Source organism: Corythoichthys intestinalis, chromosome 13, assembly GCF_030265065.1.
Source record: "Corythoichthys intestinalis isolate RoL2023-P3 chromosome 13, ASM3026506v1, whole genome shotgun sequence".
Taxonomy (NCBI): domain Eukaryota; kingdom Metazoa; phylum Chordata; class Actinopteri; order Syngnathiformes; family Syngnathidae; genus Corythoichthys; species Corythoichthys intestinalis.
Window position 1 is genome coordinate 24161674 of NC_080407.1, and position 26472 is coordinate 24188145.

At 41.9% G+C, this 26472-nt stretch overlaps 2 protein-coding genes across 20 annotated transcripts in view; one reads left to right on the forward strand and one right to left on the reverse strand.

Annotated features, from left to right (window-relative positions):
• Positions 1 to 19778, reverse strand: part of LOC130928024 (oocyte zinc finger protein XlCOF6-like) — a 28658-nt gene extending 8880 nt beyond the window's left edge. The window contains exons 1-2 of one of the 3 annotated variants that reach the window (XM_057854203.1): positions 19333 to 19778; positions 5078 to 5188 (exon numbers count right to left, since the gene is read on the reverse strand). In XM_057854203.1, the coding sequence (XP_057710186.1) occupies positions 5078 to 5188; positions 19333 to 19468 (247 nt within the window). In that variant the 5' untranslated portion in view covers positions 19469 to 19778. Of the gene's footprint in view, positions 1 to 5077; positions 5189 to 17946; positions 18156 to 19332 lie in introns of those variants that run through there. The other 2 variants (XM_057854202.1, XM_057854205.1) reach the window with 2 other exon arrangements.
• Positions 19779 to 20212: 434 nt separating this feature from the next.
• LOC130928055 (gastrula zinc finger protein XlCGF57.1-like) overlaps positions 20213 to 26472 on the forward strand; it is a 56816-nt gene continuing 50556 nt past the window's right edge. For 9 of the 17 annotated variants that reach the window (XR_009066582.1, XR_009066574.1, XR_009066571.1 and 6 more), the window contains exons 1-2: positions 20213 to 20522; positions 20783 to 26371. Coding sequence is in view for 2 of the 17 variants with exons in the window: in XM_057854261.1 (XP_057710244.1) it covers positions 20516 to 20522 (7 nt within the window). In the remaining 15 variants the exon portion in view is untranslated. The remainder of the gene's footprint in view (positions 20523 to 20782; positions 26372 to 26472) is intronic. The other 8 variants (XR_009066581.1, XR_009066583.1, XR_009066584.1 and 5 more) reach the window with 3 other exon arrangements.

A 26472-nucleotide genomic window follows, 5' to 3' on the forward strand; every position in this document is an offset into this window, starting at 1 on the left:
TACTTCTATCAAAAACAAAGTTGCTTCAATCAAAATACAGTATATACTTTTAATCCCAAAAAACTAACTTCAATAAAAAAAATGTTTTTCATTGCAAAAATAAGTTTGAGACAAAAAAAGCATTTGAAAACTATTTTTCTTGATTGAAACAAATTTTCCCATTGAAGTAATGTTGTTTTGCGTTTGGGCCACATTTTGGCTAGGACATTTGTGTCTTTATTATTCAATCAAATAAGTTGCTTCAAACAAAAAAATATATATAAAAAGAAAAACTTAGCACATGGTGTCAGTCACCGTTTAACAAAGCCTGAGAGGGTTTGAGTAGACTCACTATGAAGCATTTAATAAAGCCAAGCATTTTCTTACTACTTTATTCTTGTTTCATAATTCTTACATTTTGAAGTGCTTGAAAACCATTTATAAATGATACTTTGGTGAAAAAAGTGAAAAAACATGTCATATATATGTATCTTTTTTCCAATGTAAAATCTGAATAAATACATTGAACACTAGCGGTGCAACGGTTCAGTTAGCCCACGGTTCGGTTTGAACCTCGGTTTTGGGATCACGGTTTCGGTCCGGTTTTGGTTTGCGTTTTGCTTTTTAAAAAAAAATTTTTTTTAACTGCCTTTATTTTGCTTTTGAGAAAATGATATAAACACTTAAAATGTAAACATTTTCGACTGTTAAAATGCCTCTTAGCTCTTTGGCTAGTGTAGTGACTGACTACTGAAATACACACACAGTAATAAAAAAGTTACTTGGCAAAGTAACTGGTGTCACCTTTCATGTTTTTCTTTTGTTTTTTTTCCCATTTTTTCAAAAAAACAAACAAACAACCAAACAAACAAAAACATAGTAACCTTGGCTATGTTTGGAGGTCATTTAATGTTGTGAATCAACCGTTAAAGATGATAAAATTGCTCCCGTTTTTGCATTAATTCCCTTCTGTCTACTTTCGACATGTGAACATTTTAAAACAGTTTCATCCTTTAAAGATAGACTCAAGTCAAGATTTTGCCGATTTTTTACAGATGGACTCAAGTCAAGATTTTGCCGATTTAGGAGTATTTTAGATAAAAATGTACTTAGGTTCGCTAGGAAGGTTCACTACAAAAGAGCTTTTCTGAGAAGTTTACTGCTCTAAAATGGCGGCTGTTACTAACGCTACCGAGCCTGTCATTTCGTATGTAGTTCTATATGCATGAGATATCTAGGCGTAGATTGTAGGCTGAAATGTTGCCACACCGCAGATTTGAAAGAAGCCGGTGCTTCCTCAAAATTCGGTCTCTCCACTAGAGCCTAGAACTTGAGGCCGAGCCGGAACCCGACCCGACCCAGCCCGGCCCGAAATGTCAATCATTTACGTTCGAGTCGGGTAGGGGCCGGACTTCTCTCTCGCCATCTTTTTTTTTTTTTTAAATAAATATATATTTGTATACTAAAATGATGTATGGATGTTAAACTAAGGAATAATTGTTATAAAATAAAGAAATTGGATAAAACAGAGAGAAGGCGCTTTGGTACTCCCTATCATGAGCCGAATCACAGCCAGTGCATTGTTTGCGCACATGAACGCCGTGGCCCCGCCCTCCTTTTAATCTTCCCCTAGCGCTCTAGCGCTCTCCGTGAGTCTGCAACTCTGCATCCTGGTATTTCCTTTTCGAGTTTCGATGTAGAGCACCAAGAGGTGAAAAGAACACTAACGACGGGGGGATTGCAAAGGCAAGAATCCACGAGTGGTGTGTGGAAAGGATTTTAATTGATAGTGGAAGATGCGACTGAAAACAGTGTCGGCCTTGCAGAATGCAACAAATGTTGCGCTTTGCTCTCGTACTAGAGTAGAAAGACTGGCACATTGACGCTGAGCAGGCATTTTAAAAACTGTACTGGCCTAAAAGATGATATTAGCCAAACATCGTTATTATCATTTGTTTCGAGGGCTGCACCTCTTCGTGCTAAACAGGACATCGTGGAGTTCGTGCATGGTGTTCCTTAAAATGTGATTATTTATTTTGTTTCAGTGCTACTTAAGGCAGGTTGTTCTTTTGTGTGTTCTGATGCGAGTCATTAAAATAAAGAATGTTATTTAAAAGTTTTTTAGTTTATTTTTGTATATGCTGCTGTTCCTCTCCTTGTCAGAGAGGCGCTTCCATGTGAGCACAATATCCCAAACAGAAATATATTTAACAAACCTTTCCAGCGTTATTTCGTTGTGTACGTGCATTTATAATTATCATAAAAATATGTAGACGATTTAAACATGAAGAAAACCTGTGTTTTTTTTCTGCCAACTCGAAGAAATTAAAATAAATGTCTGTTGCTGTATTTTGTCAAGGAAATGACGCAGGAACTATCCACCTGATAGAACAGACACACAAATATAAACGATATGTTTATTGATTATGCATCTTACAGTCCTGTTTAACTGGGAGAATTTGTTACAAAAGAGAGGTTTTAACTTATCATTATGCACATAGGCATCATCACAAATGTGATCACACAAAACGCAACCACGCATCGCATCCCGCATTTGCTCCTCCTCGTGTCCTCACAATTAAAACGGGCTCGGGCCTACAAATGAAATGTACATTTTCGGGGGGGTTTCGGGCTCGAGCCTACAAATAAAACGTAAAATTTCGTTTTTTTTCGGGCTTGGGTATACAAATAAAAAATAAAATTTCGGGTTTATTCGGGCTTGGGCCTGCAAGTTAAGTTAATTGCTCGGGTCGGGCTGGATTTTTTAGGCCCGAACTAGGCTCTACTCTACACTCCTCCGCTCGCCACAGCTTTTTGTTTTCTTTCTTGTTTCACTTTCACTTCGCTCGTAAGCGAGAGAGTGCGTTACTTGGCTTCTATTACACAGGTGCTTGACAGCGATCGGACATTTACTTGCGGCGGGAATTTCTCCACAGCTGTGCTTCACGTCGCACAGTCACACAGAGCTCGACCAATTCATTCCACAAGCGTTCCGAATAAATTAATTTCAAAACCGAAAAGGCGCGGTTCATAAAGGCGTATTGAACCGTACAGGGCGAACCGTACGGTTCGGTTTTGAACCGCGAACCGTTGCACCCTTATTGAACACGCACAAAAAAATGGGGGGCGCTACTTCGCGGTTTTCACTTATTGCGGCGGGTTCTGGTCCCCATTAACCGCGATAAACGAGGGATCCCTGTATTTCTGAAAAGCTTTAAGAAACAAGAGTCATTCCCACCACTCGTCGGGCCGGTGTTGTGCCGACACCGGCCGTCAGCTCAAGTCCCAGCCGAAAATAACGCGTCTTAGGCGGACGACGGAAGCGATGCGATGCGCCCTCTCCATCCGAGAGCATGCCGCTTAATTTGACTCAACAGTGTGTTTCTTCGTTTATATTACCGCTAAATACACAAGCTTGACGCCAATTTAACGGGAGTCATTTTTTTTCATGGGAGATTTGGCTAGCTCTGGCAGTGTTCAACGCAAGCTGCAACGAATGGCAGTAACTTTTTTATATCGCAAAATATGAAAACGATTGAAACCATTACTCACCAAATTCAATCTGCTGGCAAATACAGGCAAGTGTGTATGCTGCGCTCTGGTCTGCCCCGGTGTGGATAAGGCCTGCTTTTTGTTTTCGCAGCTTTGCAATGCAACCAAAGGCTCTCCGAGCACTCCAGGAGTGCGCGCGTTTGGAATAATGGAACGCAGCTTGGGCCGATGATTGGTTCTCGTCAGCGAAGCATCTAGAAGGATTTGCTGACTGTCCAGGTGTCACTTTTTTTAAACAACCGATTTCTTAAGTGCTCAGTTTATGTACTAAGTTAATCACATGATGATAATAATAATAGTAATTAAATAAAACCTTCTGACCCCCCCCCTCCTCCGCCCAAAAAGAATTTCTCCTCGGATCTACGCAATTCACGTAGGTCGCCCTTTTTGACTTCGAAACGGCGAATTTCACCGAAAGGTGAGAGATTTTCATGCCTGATTATAACCTCAACAAAGTTGCTCTCCCAGCTAAGCCAAGGCTAACATTCGACTGTGTATTAAAATGACAAACCTGTTGTGATATTGGGCTACACAAATAAAATTGAATTGAATTTGTCTTTGTAAGTTTTTAGTTAGTTTGTATATTGAATTTGAAAGGAAAATGTGTGTTTTGTTTTTGGCGAACTTTTTCATGAAGCTAACCCGTTGAAGCTACTCACACATGGAAAAATACTATTGTATAACGTTTTAAATGTATTCATTTGGTATATTTCAGTTACCATGATTTGAGAGCTCAGTAAATTGAAGAAAAGTACGCCTTGTGTTTGGAGTGTTTGTTTTTGGGTTCGCTGGAATAGCGTCACTGACACACGCAGCATCAAACAGCGGAAGGGGTAAGCGCTGCCGCGCCAAGCCACTTCTGGCCTTATTTACTTCACAACGGCGAATTTGACCGAAAGGTAAGAGATTTTCATGCCCGATCCGGGCGTTGTTTGTAGCGGCTGTCGGCGATTTATCTAGCGGCATGAGTTGTGGTGGATATTTACTATCATTCCATTCCTTATTGCGTCCCGAAGGCCGCGCTGACTGTTTTTTAGTTCCGCTTTACTTAGCATATTTAAATAATTGGAATATGGATGTTTGTAAATCATTCTTGAATCTTCAGCGGCCGAATCGCGAATAATCTAAGAATCTGGAAATTTCACACAACTTTAATTGTCACACCCCTATGAGTAAATGTTCCACTTGATTTGGTGTGGTTGGAGTGACCAGATGTTTTCCATCAGTGTGTTTGACATTGCGTTACGCACTTGTTTGCGCTACTCAGTGTGTCTGTTACACACTTGTAACTGCGCGGAATATATCTACCTCATGTAATAACTTCAAACAAAGCAAATTTCTTTACATAGAAATAAATCTTTCTATCGGCAAACAATAGTCAAGTCGATGCCGTGGCGCAAACCTTACGTCAGTTCACGAGTCCATTGCACAGCTACTAAGAAAGCAAATCCACTATATTAGACTGGAAGACATTTTCGTACTAATGAGAAGGTACCATATTTGATTTCTGCCTCATCTTAAGGAAAAAAACAATGCTTGGGATGACCTTCATTGGGAATGGACTCTTCCTCCTTGATGTATAGCGACTCTTCCTCCTCCCCCTTGACGAATGAAGACTCCTGGTGCTCAAGACGACAGGCTTGGCTGACACATAGATCTGCAAGACCGCAAACAATTCTTATTTCTTCATTTGCAAACTTGTGTCCCCAAAATTGTTTTCTGTTGGAGAAAATTCCTCCTTGCCCATTTTTTGTTTAATCATGTTTTGTTGTCATCCAATCCAACACAAATGAATTCAAAGTGATTGACACCACATTAAAATCAGGAAAACATCAACAAAAACAGTCTCATAAAACACATTAAAAAGGAATAAAAGCATAAAAGAGGCCAAGCCATATATTAAGTATGTGCGTAGGGCAGTAAATGAATGGCTTTTACGTTCTGAAATGAATGCCTAAAACATTGGAAAACTTGAGACTCGACACCGTTTCCATTTTGAATGTAATCCACAGAGAGTGAAAATAAATCTCAACTCTTAGCCTATTGACGGCATGAAAATATAATTGAAGACCAAAGCATGCCCCAACAATTTGTGATAAAGAAAAGAACTCATTTTATTTCAATGTAAACAGAGAGGTGCTAGTGTTTTTTTCCTCTCATGTGCGACTCGACGGCTTTGTATGGTGGTCCAGATGTGCAAAAATTGAATGATAATATGTGTCGTTAAAATGCTTCTATATCAAAATGTATTTTTTAATTTCAATATTTATGTATTTATTTAAATTTGTATTTGTTTCACGTTTTATTTATTTATTAATTTATTTTTATTTCATCATTTATTCCAACATATATATTTATTTATTTCAACATTTATTTATTTCACTTTCTATTTATTTCATTCTTGCTACCTCTGTACTGAATGAAATCTTTTTATCTTTTATTTCACCTTCACCACATGGCAGCGATTGCTGAGGTTCTGCACGAGCTCTCTGGGGATTTATTAGACTTAGCAGAATATGTTGACGCAGAAAATTCGGACCCTGAGCATGTGGCTTACAAAAAAGGAATTTAGTTTATGACTGCGATCAGGCCAGCCTCCACAATGCTACCCATATCGGGAAAGAAAGAGAAATGGCTCGACTCGATCAACTCAAACCTCGTCCATCGAGTTTGATGAGCCAATGACAGATAAAATTATTTCATGCAGTTACAAGGGGAACGAGAGTGGAAGAATGAAATAAATATTGAAATAAATGAAAAAATTGAAATAAATGTTGAAACAAATGATTAATCCAGCTAGTGATTTGTGTATGTCGCCCTCTCGTGGTTGGCCACCATTACAGGGGTGTTTTCATGGCTCTACCAGCCCAGCGTCAGTCAATGAAGGGTGTGCCGCACAACCATACCATAACAAAAGCTGCCACGTCTTGCAAATGAGATGTTTTTTTCTGCATTTAAAAGATACATTCTAATTAATCAATTTTAATTTGTATAATTTAACATGACATCTATATGATTATATTTAGCTCATTATTTACGCACTAATTTGCCAGAAGTCGTCTGAAAGCATATCAAATACGACTTGTTCCCTTACACTCCAAATTTTTTAAAAATCACATCAGTTCTTCTTTGGCAAGCTTGTGCCTGACGACGTCGTCGCAGAGTTGGAAATTGGGAAGAAAGGTATCTCAAGATAATGAACGTAATTCTGTTTGAAGCCTGTGAAAACGCCATTAAAGTGCACGTGACACGAAAAAGCATGTTTATTTTATAATACGGTATTTTATGCTCCTGAATGATATGGACCGCTTGGATGTGTGTGGAAGCGATCACTATATTTATTTCGTTTTTTTTAATCCTGCGCCATGAAAATGAGTGACTTCCGGCTTCGGTCTTGCATCTTGCCGATCCGCGAAGACAATCGACAACCCACTCGTCATGTCAAATAATCCAGGCTAGTTATGTGTGATTTTCCGCTTCGAAGACTTTGAAACATCACTCGGTTCGGGTTAGCATGTCGGCTAGCTGTCACGCCTTTTGGTTTGTTTACATTCTCCGAAGCCGGGGAAATGACATATGTCTGATTTAGGTGTCGTAAAATATCGTTCGGGAGGTGCGACAGTAAAGGTGAAGTCGACAGTTTTGACCATTATGGAGTAATTTTGCCATGTCGTTCTGAATAAATTCATTTTTATTATATCATATTCCATTTAGCACAAGACTGTTATTTGTCATGACCATGCCATTTATTTAGAAATTGGGGAAAATACTTGGATAAAAAGAATATCCTGTAAAAATATTGATGTAAAGAGACAGAAACAATGACATTTTGCAGCTCTCGTCGCGTTTCCTCGTTGTGAATAGTTCCCCCTCGACGGGCTGACTGGTCCTTCTCAAGTCATTTATATAACTATTGGGGAAAAATACTTGGATAAAAAGAATATCCTGTAAAAATATTGGAGTAGAGAGACTGAAACAATGACATTTTACGGCTCTCTTCGTCGCGTTTTCCTCGTTCTGATTAATTCCCCCTCAATGGGCTGAATAGTAAAACCAATGAGCCCAGTCTACCGCTGACGTCATCCACCTGTTGGGGACGCTAAAGCCCTATAATGGTAGGCGTGGCTAACCAGCAGATTAAAATACTAATTTCTCGTCATCTGTGCTTTGCTAAATTGTTGTATATAGTCGAATCGTCTCAGAATATGATTCTAATTCACATAATAATGCCATTTAAGACTTTGTTTCTCATGTCGTATGCTCTTTAATATTGACATTCAAGTAACAACTATGTTCTTCCATCTTCTATCTGGAAAGAAAAAAGTTGTCAACGTACGAGGGTCCGTTAACAGAAGGACTTTTATTGTTGTGGTGATACAGTACGACAGAGTATTATGGCCAAATAAACAATAAATTAATTTTTAAAAAATAAGAGATTAAAGGCGTATTATTGCTGCCAGAAAAAAAGTTGTGTTATTATTCAAGGGTAATGTAGCTGTAAGCCGCTACGCACTTTGCATACATTCTAGACCAGTCGTCCCCAACCATTTTTGCACCACGGACCGGTGTGATGTGGGTCTTTTTTTCCACGGACCGGCAGAAAAATACAGTAAATATAAAATAACACGACAGGGCTAAAAAACGAACATTAAGTGCAGGGAAAATGTAACTTACTACACACTGAATCAAACTTTTTTTTTTTAACAGCGGCTTCTCGTAAAACTTGACAGCAAATATCTAGGTCACAGGCATAATCAATTCCTCTCTAATCATGAAAGGTTTCTTTGCATTAGCATTTGGTTCACCATGAGGTATGATGATCTCAGTGTATTTGCTTTTGTTGATTGGAGGCCCAAACTAATTGTTTCTGTCCTTCATGCTTGTGGTTTTTTGTTTCAAAAATTCTAAAGGCTTATCCATTATTTCAGGGTGCTTCGTCTCTATGTGCTGAAGCAACTTTGAAGGCTTCATTGCCTATTTTGCTAACTTTGGGCACATATTATGCAGAGTGGACTTCTCGTCAGGTGGCCTTTTCCCTGTAAACAGCTGTCCAAAGACGTCAGTATTTTTAAATGGTAAATGGTGTTATACTTGGATAGCGCCTTTCCACCTTTCAAGGCCCTCAAAGCACTTTACACTATCTCGCCATCCACCTACTGTTGACACACGAAGGTGGGGTTCAGTATCTTGCTCAAGGACACTTAGACGAGTTCATCAGGGCGGAGAGGTTGGGGGACAACAACTCTACCCTGAGCTACGCCACCCCATTTTAGTCATCTTCGCTAGCATGTGGGCTTATCATTTCCAGTAACAAATCTGATGCGCCTACGCCTAAGGGCGCATAGATATATTAAAAACATAGATGCTGGCTCCAACTGATTTCTATGACGACATCCTATCCAGTTTTATTATTATCTTGATATTTTGATTTTCTTTCCTTTTGGATGAGCGTCCGAGCAAAACGACCGGAAATACCCCGTCTGCCTTTGCAGCTAGCGTTAATGTTTACATTGACTGATGCTGGGTTGAGGTGTGTAAACACCACAGTAATTGAGGCCACCACTAGAGCGCTACGTCCACATATCTCTACTTGGACTAGTCAATAGGGTAGGCAGGCAGAATGGTGTGTCAAGAGGCAGAGCCCAGAATGCGGTCGTTAATAAATCATTATTTCTGTGCGGCCCGGTAGCATATGTGCCACAGACCGGTACTAGTCCCCGGCCCGTTGGTTGGGGACCACTGTTCTAAACCACAAGATGCTTTCGATTTTTATTCTCGTACTATTAGTTTATTCTCGTAGTAATAGACTTTTTTCTTGTACTATTATGACGAGAATTTTTAAAAATCGCATTATCACGTAGGGCTAATGTTGCTGAATAAGCAGCGACGTCCTTTATGTAGCGCATTGCTGCCTCCGTTAAAATCAATATTGAAGGTATCTTGTATTTTAGAATCAGTTCCACATATAAGGAAATACTTCATATTTTGACTTTGACTATTAATGGACCACCTATTGCCGATTTTGCTAATAAAACAGCCCTCAAATTGTTTTATTTTTTTTCTCAAAAAAAATCCAGGAAAATCAATTGTTCCTAGCCAGAATGAAACTTTGCAAATAGATCTTTTTTTATGGTTCTTATTGGAAAAAAGTGAATGTTGTTCATAAAAAAATCTCATTTGTCATGAAATGAAACAATTTTGCAGCGGCACGACTTGGTGCAGCCCACACACTCGCACCACAGCTTCAAAAAATCTTAAGGGAAACCCTGCAATGTAAACAGTAACGTTAACTGTTCTTGGCTGTGTGCTGCGGGCGACGACGTCTTTGCACAGCTTTTTTACGAGGGAAGCCAGAAGAGGAGCCTACAGCAGAGTCCATTCTGCATAATATGTGGCTAAAAGCTAGCAAACGAGGCAACAAAACCGAATGCACGGAGAGCATCATGCAGGCGACCAAGTTTTAAGAAATGCCGCTGTTAAAAAAAAAAAAAAAGGTTGATTCCGCGTACGGAAAGCGACATTTTCCCTGTACTTAAAGCGGATATGTGAAGTAAGGTTGGCCAACCATGTTTTTGAATAATATCAATGGCTAAACAATTATAAGCATATTTTCATTTTTTTTTTTAACGCAACCCTTCCAGATTCTTTGTTTAACCCATGGCAACGCCCTTGACAACGAAAATGCTTTTCTTCGGCAATCTTCGGAAATTACGTCACACAGAGATCTGCGAGGGAAGTCTGCCATAGAACAGTATTGTTGCATTGCTTCTCGGTAAGATGCCACGGCGGTGTGTGGCGATGTATTGTTCTCAATCTAAAGAAAACTTGTATGACTAGCCAAAGGATAGCAGGGCACGTAAATGGACATCTTTCGTTCGCACGACGCGAATGAATTTCACGCCATCATCGAGTAGTGTTCTCTGCTGCAAACACTTCGGAGATGCCTGTTTCCTCAACCGGTCTGCTTATGATCAAGGATTTGCCAAAAAGTAAGTGTGATTTTGGATAGATGACTGATGACTTTGTCAAAGCAGAGCTGCCAACTGTTGTGAAATGAACAGTCGAAGCTAGCGACGTTAGCCGAAATCTAACCCGTGGCAATCCCCGATCATACTTGTTGTTGTTGTGATCGCTAGGTTAAGCGTGTTTAAATTGTGCGTGATCTACGATCTTGTCCGAAAGGGTTAATCCACTGTCAATCGGGAAAGGGGTGTGGATGTGCATATAAGCGGGTCGGCGTCGCGTTAATTTACGGTCACGTTGCCGTAAGAGACACACACCGCCGGTGAGTTTGTGCACATTTATTTGTATTATGTATTTCCACCTTTATGCTTCAAGCATTGCATTGCTTTTGGACGGTTCGGCGTTTCTTTCACGGTGATCGCTTGATAGCCTTCTGTTGAAATTCGCCCCCCCGGCCACGACGCACTCGGGAACAGCGCCAGCCAAAACAAGTGATGCTCGACTGACGCTGCCTCGCGTGCGCCCGCCGGCCGGGCAGAATCTCGCGCGTCCCCTTATTATTTTAACCCTTTGCACTGACTCCATGTTTCAAAAGTTTGAAGAACACTCACCGAAAACAGGTTGACAATTTATTTGTCGACAATGGTAAAAAACAAGGCAAAAACAGACGACGGAGGGAAAATTCTGGATCTAAAACAAGGCTACATGTTTCCGAGCAGCAAAAAATCTGTGTTATCTCAGTGTCCAGTCTTTTTAAAGTCTCTGCTGAAGCGGGCCGTGTCGAAGGCGTGTCCGAAGGTGTGTCTGGGCGTTGCTTTTGGGTCTTCCCCTCGGTGGCCGGTTTTGGGCGGCTTAGGTTCGTACGCGGATGGGACGCCCGCTATCAACTTTGCCGTCCGGGCTGGCTGTACTTGTTTTAGGACAAAGTGCTTTGTCCTTTGAGTTTGCTGGGAAAGCTGATTGCAAGTGTTTGTGCGTCAATCTTGTGATAAGACGGCATTGTGTATCTCTTCTATTTTTTCTCATTAAAATACGATGTGCTATTTATTTTATATTAGTAGTGCAGTCCTACCGTAAATATGAAAATGATACAATTTCCTGATTAATTATATTACGTGTGTTAGAGTAATGCAAACAGTTAGACGGTGCCTACGAGAACCTGTACCATATGTATGTGTTAGACTATACTATATGTGTTATACTAATGCAAACAATTATATGGTGTGTGCGATGACGATATCTTTTCCCCTTCACTTCTAATTTGTGTTTTACGAGAGCCGCTGACAGGTGACAGTTGAAAACTAATAGAGGTGCACGATATCCATTTTTTAAACCATTTTTTATTATTCGGCCCCTTTACTTTCAGTGCAGCAAACTCACTCCAGAGGTTCAGTGAGGATCTCTGAATGATCCAATGTTGTCCTAAATGACCGATGATGATAAATAGAATCCACCTGTGTGTAATCAAGTCTCCGTATAAATGCACCTGCTCTGTGATAGTCTCAGGGTTCTGTTTAAAGTGCAGAGAGCATTATGAAAATCAAGGAACACACCAGGCAGGTCCAAGATACTGTTGTGGAGAAGTTTAAAGCCGGATTTGGATACAAAAAGATTTCCCAAGCTTTAAACATCTCAAGGAGCACTGTGCAAGCCATCATATTGAAATGGAAGGAGCATCAGACCACTGCAAATCTACCAAGACTCGGCCGTCCTTCCAAACTTTCTTCTCAAACAAGGAGAAAACTGATCAGAGATGCAGCCAAGAGGCCCATGATCACTCTGGATGAACTGCAGAGATCTACAGCTGAGGTGGGAGAGTCTGTCCATGGGACAACAATCAGTCGTACACTGCACAAATCTGGCCTTTATGGAAGAGTGTCAAGAAGAAAGCCATTTCTCAAAGATATCCATAAAAAGTCTCGCTTAAAGTTTGCCACAAGCCACCTGGGAGACACACCAAACGTGTGGAAGAAGGTGCTCTGGTCAGATGAAACCAAAATTGAACTTTTTGGCCACAATGCAAAACGATATGTTTGGCGTAAAAGCAACACAGCTCATCACCCTGAACACACCATCCCCACTGTCAAACATGGTGGTGGCAGCATCATGGTTTGGGCCTGCTTTTCTTCAGCAGGGACAGGGAAGATGGTTAAAATTGACGGGATGATGGATACAGCCAAATACAGGAACATTCTGGAAGAAAACCTGTTGGTATCTGCACAAGACCTGAGACTGGGACGGAGATTTATCTTCCAACAGGACAATGATCCAAAACATAAAGCCAAATCTACAATGGAATGGTTTAAAAATAAACGTATCCAGGTGTTAGAATGGCCAAGTCAAAGTCCAGACCTGAATCCAATGGAGAATCTGTGGAAAGAGCTGAAGACTGCTGTTCACAAACACTCTCCATCCAACCTCACTGAGCTCGAGCTGTTTTGCAAGGAAGAATGGGCAAGAATGTCAGTCTCTCGATGTGCAAAACTGATAGAAACATACCCCAAGCGACTTGCAGCTGTAATTGGAGCAAAAGGTGGCGCTACAAAGTACTAACGCAAGGGGGCCGAATAATATTGCACGCCCCACTTTTCAGTTTTTTATTTGTTAAAAAAGTTTAAATTATCCAATAAATTTTGTTCCACTTCACGATTGTGTCCCACTTGTTGTTGATTCTTGACAAAAAATTAAAATTTTATATCTTTATGTTTGAAGCCTGAAATGTGGCGAAAGGTTGCAAGGTTCAAGGGGGCCGAATACTTTTGCAAGGCACTGTAGATAATAACCAAATAACACTCTCTGGGTTCTTCACAGAAAAAAAGCCAGGAAATAAATAACACTATTTGGGGGGGATGGGTAAATCAAAATGCTCTCTGGTATTGTTCAGTGGGCCGGACCAAATGTGGAGGTAGTTTGTGGACCCCTGGTGTAAGTGATTGAACCAAACTACTGTAACATAATATAGATGCAGTGAATTATTCTGACCAGCAGGTGGGAGCAAGGGCCCGCAAATGGTCAACTGATTTCCCATACTAGAAACTGTAAAGCCAGAACAGTACATATTATCGGTCCTATTATAAATGTTATTGGATTTATCGGGATGACGTGATAATTCCTATTATCGGACCAATAATTATTGTGCATCAGTAAAAACTAGCATGTCTCGCAGCGAATCACCGAGCAGCGCAGGTCACGCAGTGAATCATGGGAAATGTAGTCTCGGGACAACACTGAAGTGGTGCTTGTAATCCGTTCGCTTGCGAGAAAAAACTACATTTCCTCACGCAATTAGACGCCACTCCAACTAGTAATTTAAAGCATTGGTCGGTGTTCGTAACTTGTTGAAATGAATTAATGCTTCGACTACTGCATTAATGAAACGATGGAAAAAATGTGACTTTAAAATAATGCGCAATGTTTGGTTATTGCAATCTTGATTGTGAATGAATTATATCTGTATTAAGCACAGTACATTATTTATTTACAAATTTGTATTAATGTATGTACATAAAACTTGGATCTCCTCACTTGCGCTCGATCTATCCCTTATAGACCCCACACACGACGTCACAACTAAGCCTGTCGCAATATGCAATAATTCCATTTATCGCACGGTAAATAAAAATGAAGGTGGTAAATTTTCCGCTGCGATTTATCGCCTCGCGTGCGCGTGCGGCTGACGTGCTGTTAAAAGTTCGGCTTCCTTGTTACCAACTGTAAGACAAGGCCCCAAAGCCTTATATAAAGGAATGTTGTTTTTAACCTCATCAACTGACATCAAGCTGCAAGGTAACATACAAATCGGAATGTGTTGTTTTCAACCTTACCAAGCTGACTCCCAAAACATCGGCAACCTTACCAAGCTGACTCCCAAAACATCGGCAACCTTATCAAGCTGACTCCCAAAACATCGGAATGTGAACATAACATGTTTTTCTCGTCAACCGTGTGAAACATCTAATCACTCGAACGGGAGGGGAAGTTACGGGGCGCGGTACTTGCTATAAAGAAGCGACGGAGACAAGTACAATCAGAGTCTTCTGTGGGTTCACGCGCGCGGACGCCCAGCCTTGGTATTTCCTTGCTCGCTTTACCGAGGACGCCCGGCTCTCCGTCCTTCCAGCACACGGTAATGAGATTTATGTTATTGCATGTAATCTATGAGCTGAAATACAATTGTTGCTTGTTTGCTTGTACACTTTATACTGTGGGTTAAATAAAATGTGCCGCTTGTTTAACGCAGTGAAGTGTTATTGTTTGCTGTCCATGTAAGTCGCCGACGATCCGCGATCCTGAAGTTAATAATAAGTCATAGCAATTGATTATGAGTTGTGACTATTATATTATTTGATACTGTAATTGATTATAAGCAGTGTCTACTCAAAGAATGCTTGTCTGATTGGATATAACAGACAAATTAACTCATTGTAGCCTGGTGATTGGGTATCAGCCTCGCTACTATTCATTTTCATTGATACTGTGATTGATCATAAGCAGTATCGGAATTGTTTCAAAACACCAACTACGCAAAATGAGTTTTCGTTCTGGGTCCGGCAAAAAATAGCGCCGGAGCCAATTTGTTCCCATTATATCCTACTGTTCAACATATACCGGCCCCGTCAGTGCTCCGGATTGACTGCTGAATATCTCCAGCGTGCCGGAGCTCGCCGGATGGTTTAGGCTATATTTTAGTTTAGTGCAGTTTAAGTTTGGTGCAGGTGGAGAGAAAAAAGAAAAGGTGACGATTACCATTGAAATGAAGATGTGAATGATAGCAAAATATAAAGCATGGTGTGTGCATCCATGGACTGGGTCGACAATAGGGCCGTAGAATGTCTATCTCGGCTGGCGGTTCTCCTCCGTTCGCCAGACTTTATAAGTTAAGATGACAGTTCTTATTGTGGTAACATTGCCAAAGAAATCGCCAGCTTCATCAGGTTTCTAATCAGTTATTCCATCAACTCGCCGAGTGTCCACTGCTGTTGACGCCAGGATCGAAACAGAAAGTAAAGTAGCGCTCTCCTGCTCACCGTCAGCCCCACAGTGCGTTCAGGTACACCAAATAAAGTCCGCGACATTAGAACCAGATTCGTTACATTACAGGTACTGTACTGTATTATTATTATAATTGCTATTATTATATTATTGTTATTCTGATTTTTATTAATATTCTATTTGTTTTCCTCTTTGTAATTGCTATTTGCAATTGTAACAGCAGTATTTATTAAGGATGTAGTGTGGGTTTTTGGGCTGTGGAACGAATTCATGGAATTATAATGTATTCTTATGGGAAAATCCTGCTCGACATACGACCATTTCGACTTACAAACAAGCTTCTGGAACGAATTAACTTCGTACGTAGAGGTACCACTTTATTACACATGGAACGCCATAGCAGAAGCTATAAGGGGATTAGTTTTCATTTGCCTAGATGCTTGAATTATTAAGTGGAATTTAATTTTTTTCTTAAAAAACACATTTTATTTATTCTGTGTTTCTGTGCAATATAAATATTGTTGTCTTTTTACTTAAAAGAGGCATGGTGTATTGTTTTTACTTGTGATTTCTTAAAAAGTATTTTTGAATTTGAGAGTAAACATTTATTGCGTTTAAATGGGTGTACGTGATCAATTAATATGTTATTGTATTTTTTTTTTTTTTAATGGGGTCGCAATAATATCGCATATCGCAATAATTTATTAAATAAATTATCGCTCACTAAAATTTGTTATCGCGACAGACCTCGTCACAACCACGCCTCCGCGCCATATTGTCCGTAAGCTTGTTGTGTTTACGCAACACATTACGTGTCACATTTGCTTTATTATTTTTATTTTTTATTCATAATTTCAACAATCTCGCCTTTGTGGCGTTCTCTTTCGACACTTGGGCTCTTGCGAAATACTGCTGCTGTGAAATTAAACTAGCTTCAAGTTGCTTTCATTTCTCGCTGCGTATCTTCCCTGTAATGTTGTCGTACACGTCAGCGTGTCTTGTTTGGTAATATCGCGTCACATCGAACTCTTTGGAAACAGCGACTGTCTCTTTGCAAATGAGGCAGACACAGTTGTTGCGTATTTTACTGAAGAAATAGTCCAAAATCCACCTATCCTTGAAGCGTCAGCCATCGCAGTCAACTTTTTTTTAATTGATTGTCGCTATTTTAGAAAATTGGAAGTAAAGGGTCACACGGGGTAATGGTGCTTAAAGCGCTACTCTTAAAGTTTTTTGTTTTTTCTTAAAGTTGCATGAGAATAGAGCCTACCCACCAACGTCATAAAACCACGTGCTCGCTGTATGGTTCCGCCCACTTGTCCGTCATTTTGACTCTGTATTAGCATTGGTTTCAATTGATGGCGGAATTTAAAATGCATTTCATGGAAGACCCGGTGCTTTTTGATGCCGCAAACTCACTGGATCTGTTGCATAAAAGGCGTTATGAGGAAAAGCTTCGTTCTATACAGTCGCCAGATCCATATTTGATGCCCAAATCGATGTTTTTCGACCCACTGTCTTCGCCCTGTCTGCCTGACATCTGCTACGCTGATATTTACAATTATCTTGTCCACACAAAATCAGCCTATTCCCACGTAAATTTGAAAAACTTCAAGAGCTTGGAGGCTTATAAATACTTCGTTGCTGGTTGGGTGAAACAGGTCCTCGTTCGGCAGGAATCTATTTTGTGCTTGGAAAGGTGAGTTACGAAATTTTCAATTCAAAATCTTTTGTTATTGCTAACATCCACTGTCAAGTCTAATGTATTTCATGTCGTTTGTCAATGGAGTTAAGGCTTTTAATTTTTATATGGTTTAGTGATAGCACTCTCACGACATACATACGTGTATGTTGTCGGCGATTAGCCTAGCAATGATCTTAATTGTGGTTATTTGTCAGCCCCGTAGACGAGGCCAGTTTCTTTCACTTGGTACCAGCTAAATATTATTCAAAAAAATAACGATGGTGGAAGAAAGGGAAGTCACAAACATCTTGAATTTGAAACTATGTCGTACTACGTCGTATGTTGTCGGCGATTAGCCTCGCAATGATCTTAATTGTGGTTATTTGTCAGCTCCGTAGACGAGGCCAGTTTCTTTCACTTGGTACCAGCTAAATATTATTAAAAAAATAACGATGGTGGAAGAAAGGGAAGTCACAAACATCTTGAATTTGAAACTATGTCGTACTACGTAGTATGTTGTCGGCGATTAGCCTCGCAATGATCTTAATTGTGGTTATTTGTCAGCCCCGTAGACGAGGCCAGTTTCTTTCACTTGGTACCAGCTAAATATTATTCAAAAAAATAACGATGGTGGAAGAAAGGGAAGTCACAAACATCTTGAATTTGAAACTATGTCGTACTACGTCGTATGTTGTCGGCGATTAGCCTAGCAATGATCTTAATTGTGGTTATTTGTCAGCCCAAAACACCCTAAGTATATCTTAAATGCATCTTACCGGATATAAAATGACTACTACATAGTCTGTGGTGATTTTTTGGTGCCCAGTTTTCATGTCGAATTGCAGCCGTCCATTTCGCTCTCCTCTTTGGATCCCTCGGAATACGGTAAAACTTCAAGTCTCTCCTTCCATCTTCTCTGTTAGTGCAACCAACAGCCACACACGCCTTCACCATTTTGATTATTAATGTTAAGGAGCAGAAAAACACGCCGTAAATAGAAATGTACGTAGCCGTAACAGGTTAACACTATGTTTTGACGGACAAGTGGGCGGTACCATTCAGGAGAGCGGAGCTGTGACGTCACGTGGGTAGGGTCTATAGGCTGAGTTTCTGTGGACAAGATAGTTGTGGATATCAGGGTAGCAGATGTCAGGCAGAGAGGGCGAAGACAGCGGGTCGAAAAATATCGATTTAGGCATCAAATATGGATCTGGCGAATGGATAGACTGAAGTTTTCCACATAACGCCTTTTATGCAACGCATCCAATGAGTTTACAGCGTCTGAAAGCACCGGGGCTTCCATGAATTGCACTATAAATTGCACGACAAATTGAAACCATTGAGAATACGGATAAACAATGACGGACAATATGGCGGCCGGATACAGCGACACGTCATTGTGTGACGTTGGTGAGTGGGGTCTATATCGCTATTTGAATCCTTGTTTGAACGGCTAACTGCTTGAACATGAAGTCTGATTATTTTTTTTTAAACAATGTAATCTGACAAAAAAATAAAATTATGTGCAAATGCCTGCATCTTCAAATCATAAAAGTAATACTGGCCTATATCTTACCAATCTTGTAATCTTGATGGGTCTTGTCCATGTCAGGTCGTGTGGGCACATTGTTTGCATCCTGATTAGCATCTGGCAAATACATGTAAGGTCCAACATAAAATTTCAACCTCCTTGTCTTCCTCCAACTCTTCAAAAACTTGGATCTCCTCACTTGCGCTCGATCTATCCCTTATATCGCTGTTTGAATTCTTGTTTGAAGGGCTATGTATGACGGCCGTGTGGAACGCTGCCATCGCCGTTTTCTCTGTGTGACGTATCACTTTCGGGTTCGTCCCCTTTCAGGCTCGAACTTCGGAAACGCGATTATTTTGTCAAATATACAACATATACATTATTTTTTTCATGCTTTATTTGTTGAACAATGTTTAATTACTTTAATTGTGAACCTATTTGGCATTTTATGAAATCACATTTCTTCTTTAATGTTCGTTTTCAGCCCCTTCGTGTTTATTTTATATTTACTGTCATTTTCTGCCACACATTGCCGGCCCGGGAAAATAAGGCCCACATCACACTGGTCCGTTGAGCAAAAAGCTTGGGGAACACCGGTTTACAGTATACGTATCATCGAAAGTGAACCAACCTTCGAGTCTGCGAAGAACAACCTTTGCGTGCATCATTTTGCACATAGTCGAGTCTTGGTGACGTGGGGGCTCCTCTTTTACTCCACAAAGTTCCTCCTGGAACTTTTCTGCAGCCGGTGTAGTTCTCGCGAACATATTTTGATATCTGAACGCTTGACGACGTGCCTTGCAGCTGTGTTAGCAGTTGGCCAGCTAGGCTAGGCTAGGCTAAAGTAGGCGACAAAACTTCAACGAGTGCCCAGACTTGAAAACTGATGTTTGAGTCCGTACTGTAGCTAATACTGGACACGTCGTCGAGACTTCGATTTAGTTAAGTGACTGAAATAGAGGAAAAACAATACGTGCATAAATAAAATACTGCTCCAATTTGGCCAGTCTTTTTATTTTCCAACCAGCATTGCATGATGGGAAAGACAGTCTCCAGCCCAATCACAACGTAAAACCCGCCGATTTCAATAATAAAACAAAAGTAGCCGAAATTACAACTTTCCTTTTAAAATACAATTATTTATGCTATACAACTTAATCTATATTTTGACATGATAGGGAAAAAAATCAACAGTGGGATCGTAGCGTTATCATTCAGTGCGTTCAGCACAGCCCTGTGGCGGTATTATTTTTATTTAAAAAATACAATATTATTTAACGGTCTATATATTCATTAAATTACTAAACATGTTGAGGTGGTTGCAGCTTAACGTTGCATTCGTAGGAATAATTTACGGAGATTAAGTTTTCTTTCTGCCAAAACTCGGTGCGTTTAATTTCTATCGACATGACCGACATGCATATTTAGGCCAGGGTCTCCGTACGTCGGACAATGAAAAGTACGCCAAAAAAAAAAAAAAAAAAAAAAAAAGCAAGCGGCGTCGTGTACGTGCGCGTCATTCGTCATGGCGTAGAGGACGTAAGTGGCTGGAGTAGCCGTCCGATTGCTTTGGAAAAGTGGTGCTTTGAAGACAATCCACTTGGCCCCACGACGCAATGTAATCGACTGAAAGGTGTCAGATATTTTTGGACAGGAATCCGTTCAATCTCGCTACTGCTTCGAGTCGTTTGGGTGCACGTTGAAACTTCGAGGCCTGCTTTGTTAGCCTAGCCTAGTTTAGCCGCTAACAAAAGAAAACAAACAACGCGCCTGGGATAAACACGTCGCCGAGTAAGGAAACGTCAAGTCCCAAAATGTCAGGTGAGTAAGTTAACTTTTGACTGAACTGTCTCGCAAATGCTATACATTAACTCGAATGTTTAAAGAGACAAAATGTCTGATTAGTGCTTGACACGCAGCACCCCATTTGTGGCTTTCTATCTTCACTGTTTTTGTTAGTCTCTTTCTAATTTCAATGTGATGTAGAATACTTGAATTAAAATATTCTCATGTAACAATTCTACATATTTACCAATCGGTAAATGGAGAAACGACTTCTTCTTCTTTTTGTTTATTGGCAGTTTACCCCTCGGTGCCGTGGGGCATTACCGCCACCTACTGGACCGACGGTTTAGCACGAGATCTGGCAGTTACAGACTGAAAGTAATCCCTCCTGACAACCAGTGAAACACACCCAGAGTGTAGATCAAACCCGAGCCAAAAAATTGGATAACTGACATAGTAACAACCGAATTAAATACTAATGAATTACCCTCTTCCTATATCCTGTCCAACAACCCTGTGTCCCTGAGAAACTTTATTAGCCCTTTTTGAATATTGGCCCTTTTCATCTGCAGAACATTTCCCATCCCAAATGTCTCTTCTGCCTGGTGCAGCACCATTCTGAACCGATCCCTCTGCTCTCCATACTTCCCGCATACCATTAGAATGTGTTCAACCGTTTCACGCTCCCCACAGTGTTTACATTTCCCATCTTTGTGTTTTCCTATCCTATGCAACGAATCATTTAGCCCCGTGTGTCCTATCCTCATTCGACTCAACACCACCTCCTCCCTTCTGCTTCTCCCCAATCTCCTTCCCACACCCACCTGTGACTGTATTGAGAAAAAATGTCTCCCCGTTTCTTGTGCTTCCCAATACTCTTGCCACCTCTTTTGTATGTAGCCCCCAATAATGGATTTCCCTTCCGCTCTACTCAGGACGCCCTGCCTTTCTATCCCCAGTGCTCTCAGCGATTGCTTGGCCAGGATGTCCACTACCTCATTTCCCTCAATCCCCACGTGCGCCGGGACCCACACAAACTCCACCCTGAGCCCACCTTTCTGTGCTTCATACATTAGCCTGTGCAATTCAAATACTAAGTCAAGTCTACTGGACTTCATGGTTAAAATACTCGTGAGCGCCGACCAACTGTCCGAAGCAATCACTGCCAATTTTATCCCATTTGTTTGAACCCAACCAAGTGCCATTATAATTGCTGTTACTTCCACTGCATAAACAGACAGGTGATCTGTACACCTCGTTTTAATGTCCACATTGTAACTCGGCACATGTACCGCCGCCCCAGTACGTCCAGTTTCCGGATCCTTCGACCCGTCCGTAAATACCAGAACGCTTTGCCCATACCTCTGTCCCAGATACTCCTCAGCCACCATACCCTGGTTTCCCCTCTCCCGGATCACTTCCTTAATCCCAAAATTTACCACCGGCATTGTGAATAGCCAGGGCGCAACACTGGATACTGGTACTGTTTTGCCGAACTCCAACTGGCTAAGCCCTGCCAGTTCTGCCACTGCATTCCCCACCCCGCTGAAGGTCATCTTCTGTTGATTTGTGTCCTCCCACCTGTCCATCAACACTTTCTTTACTGGATGTGTGTCTCCATGGCCCCTTACACTCACCCAATACGCAAGCATAATTTTCAATCTTCTAAGTCTCAACGGGAGCTCCCCCAATTCCACCTGTACTGCTGCGACTGGTGACGTTCTGAAAGCTCCACTGCATATTCTCAGACCGTGCGCTTGTTGCACCTCCAGCTTTCTGAGGTGGGAGTTCGCTGCCGAGGCATAAGCCATACACCCATAATCAATTGAAGACCTCATGATCGCCCGATATATATTGAGTAAGGCAGCTCTCGCTGCTCCCCAATCCCTCCCTGACAGGCACCTCAATATGTTATTGACCTTTTTACATTTTTCCACCAATCTATCTATATGCTGTGCCCATGTAAGCTTTTCATCAAACCACATCCCTAAAAACCTCACGCTTTTTACCTGTTCAATTACTCGTCCATACAATTTTAACTCCACCTCCCTATGTCTCCCATAGAAGCATATTGCCTGCGTCTTCACAATCGAGAACCTAAAGCCCCACCTGTCCGCCCACTCCTCAACCCTATTAATAGCCATTTGCATCTTCTTTTGAAGAAAGTCGCCATTTCGCCCTCTCACCCACAACACCCCATCATCGGCATACAATGCCCTCCCTACTCCTGGTCCAACATCATCAAATATATCATTAATCATAATATTAAATAAGGTTGGACTACAGACACTCCCTTGGGGAGTCCCATTGTCCACCTGGTACACCCCAGACAAGTCTGCACCTACCCGCACTTCTATTTTTCTATTCAACATAAAACTCAATATCCAATTATACAATCTCCCCTTCACCCCCAATCTAGTCAATTTAATAAGAAGCCCCTCTATCCACAACATATCATATGCTTTTTCAATATCGAATAATACAGCTATCACCATTTCCTTATTTACTCGGGCCCTACTAATCTCGGATTCCAGACATATTATATTATCCATCGTTCCTCTCCCTTTTCGGAACCCACTTTGACACTGAGTTAAACAGTTGTCCCACTCCAGAGCGTGATTCAACCTATGCACCACCATTCTCTCCATAGTTTTCCCCAATTGGGAGGTCAGCGCTATAGGCCTGTAATTTTCCGGCCTCGTCGAATCCTTCCCTGGTTTTAGAATTGGAATCACCACTGCCTCCTTCCACTGCACTGGCACCTCACCCGTTTCCCAGATTCTGTTAAAAAGTTTTAGGACCACTCCCAACCCTTGTTCACTCATATGTGCCAACATACTATAACACACCGCATCCTTCCCCGGTGCTGTGTATTTGCGCTTCACGTTCGCTAATGTTTTCTTCAATTCATATAAGCCGAATGGCACATCGAAGTCCCCGCCTGTCACCGGCCTCCTATTTTTAGTTCCCGGATACCGACTGAGAGTCTCCTCCCTACTCGCTTTGGCTCCATGTGTCAAATTCCCCATGCTGTGAATCCCAACAAACGTCTTAGCCAGCAATTCTGCCCTTTCAGCTCCCACCACTGCTTTGTCCCCCTCATGTAGAACTGTTGAAACGGTGCCCCCTTTAAGTCCATTCATACGCCGTATCATGCCCCACACATCCGACAACTGAGTTTCCCTACCAATTTTATCACAATAACCTCCCCAAAATGCACGTTTTGCCGACCTTATGCGCCTTCGTACCACTGCTTGTTTCTGCTTATACTGACATAATGTCCCCATTGTGTGGTGCCGTTTGAGGAGCCTGAACGCTCTGTTCCTTTCCCTAATTGCTTGCCTACACTCATCATTCCACCACGGAACCCTCTTATTGTAAGTACTCCCACGTGACCTAGGGATGGTATCCTGCGCCGCCTGCACTATGGCCCCCACCACTGCTTCATTAAATACCCCCGTGTTTTCCATCCTTTCTTCTGAAATTTCTCCACACCTGTCATCACTCTTAAGCCTGAACCCATCCCAGTCCGCCTTGGCGAAGTTCCATTTCATTGTTCGTACCTCACCAATCCCACACGGGTCAGTTCCTATCTTGCAAATAACTGGGTAGTGATCACTCCCCACAGTTGTCCCTTTGAGTACTCCCCATTCACAAAATCCAGCCAATTCGGCTGATACAAGTGTCAAATCCAGTGTACTTTCAGTGTTCGATGCACTATTATATCTAGTCCCACCACCATCATTTACGCACACCAGATTATTTTCCTCCAAATAGTCTTCTAATGCTGCCCCATTCGTGTCCGTATGTTTGCCACCCCACAACGTGCTATGTGCATTAAAGTCACCACACCATACCACTCTTCCCCCCTTCTGTCCCCTCACCATATCAAGATCCCCCTTATCTATTCTATTGCCCGGATTGTAATAATTTATTATATCCACGACACCCAGCCCAGTCCACAGCTTTATTCTAATCGACTCAAACCCCGCACCCTTTTCCTCTACCTTATAGTTTAAACCCCTTTTAATAAAGGTCGCCACCCCGCCCCCTCTCCTATCCCCCCTATCGTTCCTCACTGTTTCATATCCACCTATTCTGAAATCCCACTGCGGCTTTAACCACGTTTCCTGGATGCAAATAACATGTGGTTCCACCCTCAATTCCGCCACAAACCTCTTCATCTCCTGGCCATTGGCTATAAGGCTTCGAGCATTCCATTGCATCAAAACTAAGCACATGACGGCCCACCATTCCACACTTGTGAGCTCAGAGTCTCCCCCGCCAGTTTTTCCGTTACAACTTCCCAACGTAGATCCTTAATATTCAGATATTTCTCAGCCGCTTTAACAATAATCTTGATTTTCTCAGTTTTGCTACTTGTCTGCGCAGTACAATTTATCGCCTCAACCATAAACAAAACGAAGTCCCTCTTACTCACTATTAGAGAGTCTTCATTCATTTTGACACCGCCCACGCACGCTCCATTATCCCCTAACGCCGCTATGTCAGTACCGTCCAGTCGCCTTGTCCCCACTTTCTTTGCCGCATCAGCGTACGAGATCCCCTGCGTAACCCGCATCCTTTGTATCTCCGCTGCTCTCTGACTAACCTCACAGCCCCTATACGCTGAGGCATGCTCCCCACCACAATTACAGCACTTCAGTCGAGCCTTATCCCCACACTTCCCATACTCATGCTCCCCCGCACACCTTCCGCACCTGAGCTTCCCCTTACACACTGCCGCAATATGACCAAACCTTTGACACTTATAGCACCGCAGTGGAGGAGGAACAAATGGTCGCACTTCATAACTAAAATACCCCAAGAACACTTTAGTAGGCAGCGATCCCCCCTCAAACTTAAACATAACCGATAAACTGTCAACTTTATTCCCATTCCTATTAGCCTTCAATCGGACGACCTCTGCCACCTCAGCCCCCTTCACATTTTCTTTAATCTGGTCCACAGTCACACTCGTAGGGATTCCAGTAATCACTCCCCTGTTCAGGCGTCTCTCATCCGGCAATGAACAAATCACCTCTTTCCCGTCAATTCTAGTCAGCCGCAGTGTCTTCCCCTGTTGCACTCCGTTCTGGCACAATATTAACAGCGATCCATTCCGCAGTTGTTTTACCGACTTCGATTCCCCTATAGCCCTATGGATTGCTTTAGACAGTTTAATCGGGTTCCACTCACCAAACGACGCCCCTTCCTGCGCCAGCTTCACAAATACCTTGTATTCGTCGCTTTGTCTTTCTCGATCACCGCGTTCACCGTCACTACTCGACTCCAAACACTCCAATTCCCTTCTCCTCGTCTCCTTTTCCGATTTCTTGCGCTTTTTCCGGTTTAACTGCCGTTCACCCACCTTACTCCACCCGGCATTTTCCCGGTTCGCCGTTTGACATCCCATCCCCTCCATCTCACTTCCGACTTCGTCACTTCCCTCTGCCATCACTCCCGCCAAACCGTGAGCCAATCCGACCGAGAAACGACTTTTCAGTAACATCCGATAATAGGGAATGGGACGTACTACGTCATTGTTTGGACCCGCCTCCATGCTGGCAATATAATTCACTTCCGGGCCGGCAGAGTCAATGCGGATTGTAACGTGTGATAGTGCTAAGCTAACTCTTTCGGTGTTTTAGAAAGAAAACATGGGTGCTTTATTGTTGCGTTACCGGGTGCAACAGCGTCTCCTACGACAAAAAAAAGGGGTGAGGAAAAATGGACTCACTTTTCACCGTTTTCCTGCATGGAGGACCAAATATCAGATCACGAAGGTACGACGGATGGCTGGATTGCAGCGGTTCGTCGGAAAAGCATTTCTTATGATCATATTTCTGCTGGAATGAGAGTGTATTCCCCTCATCTCTACTCTTGTAAGTTGAACGATTTATCCGTTTTGGTTTCAATACGTTTTTTGTTTTTTTCTTTACTGTTGTGTAAATCTGCCTCGGTAGCAATGCTAACCTACTCCTCC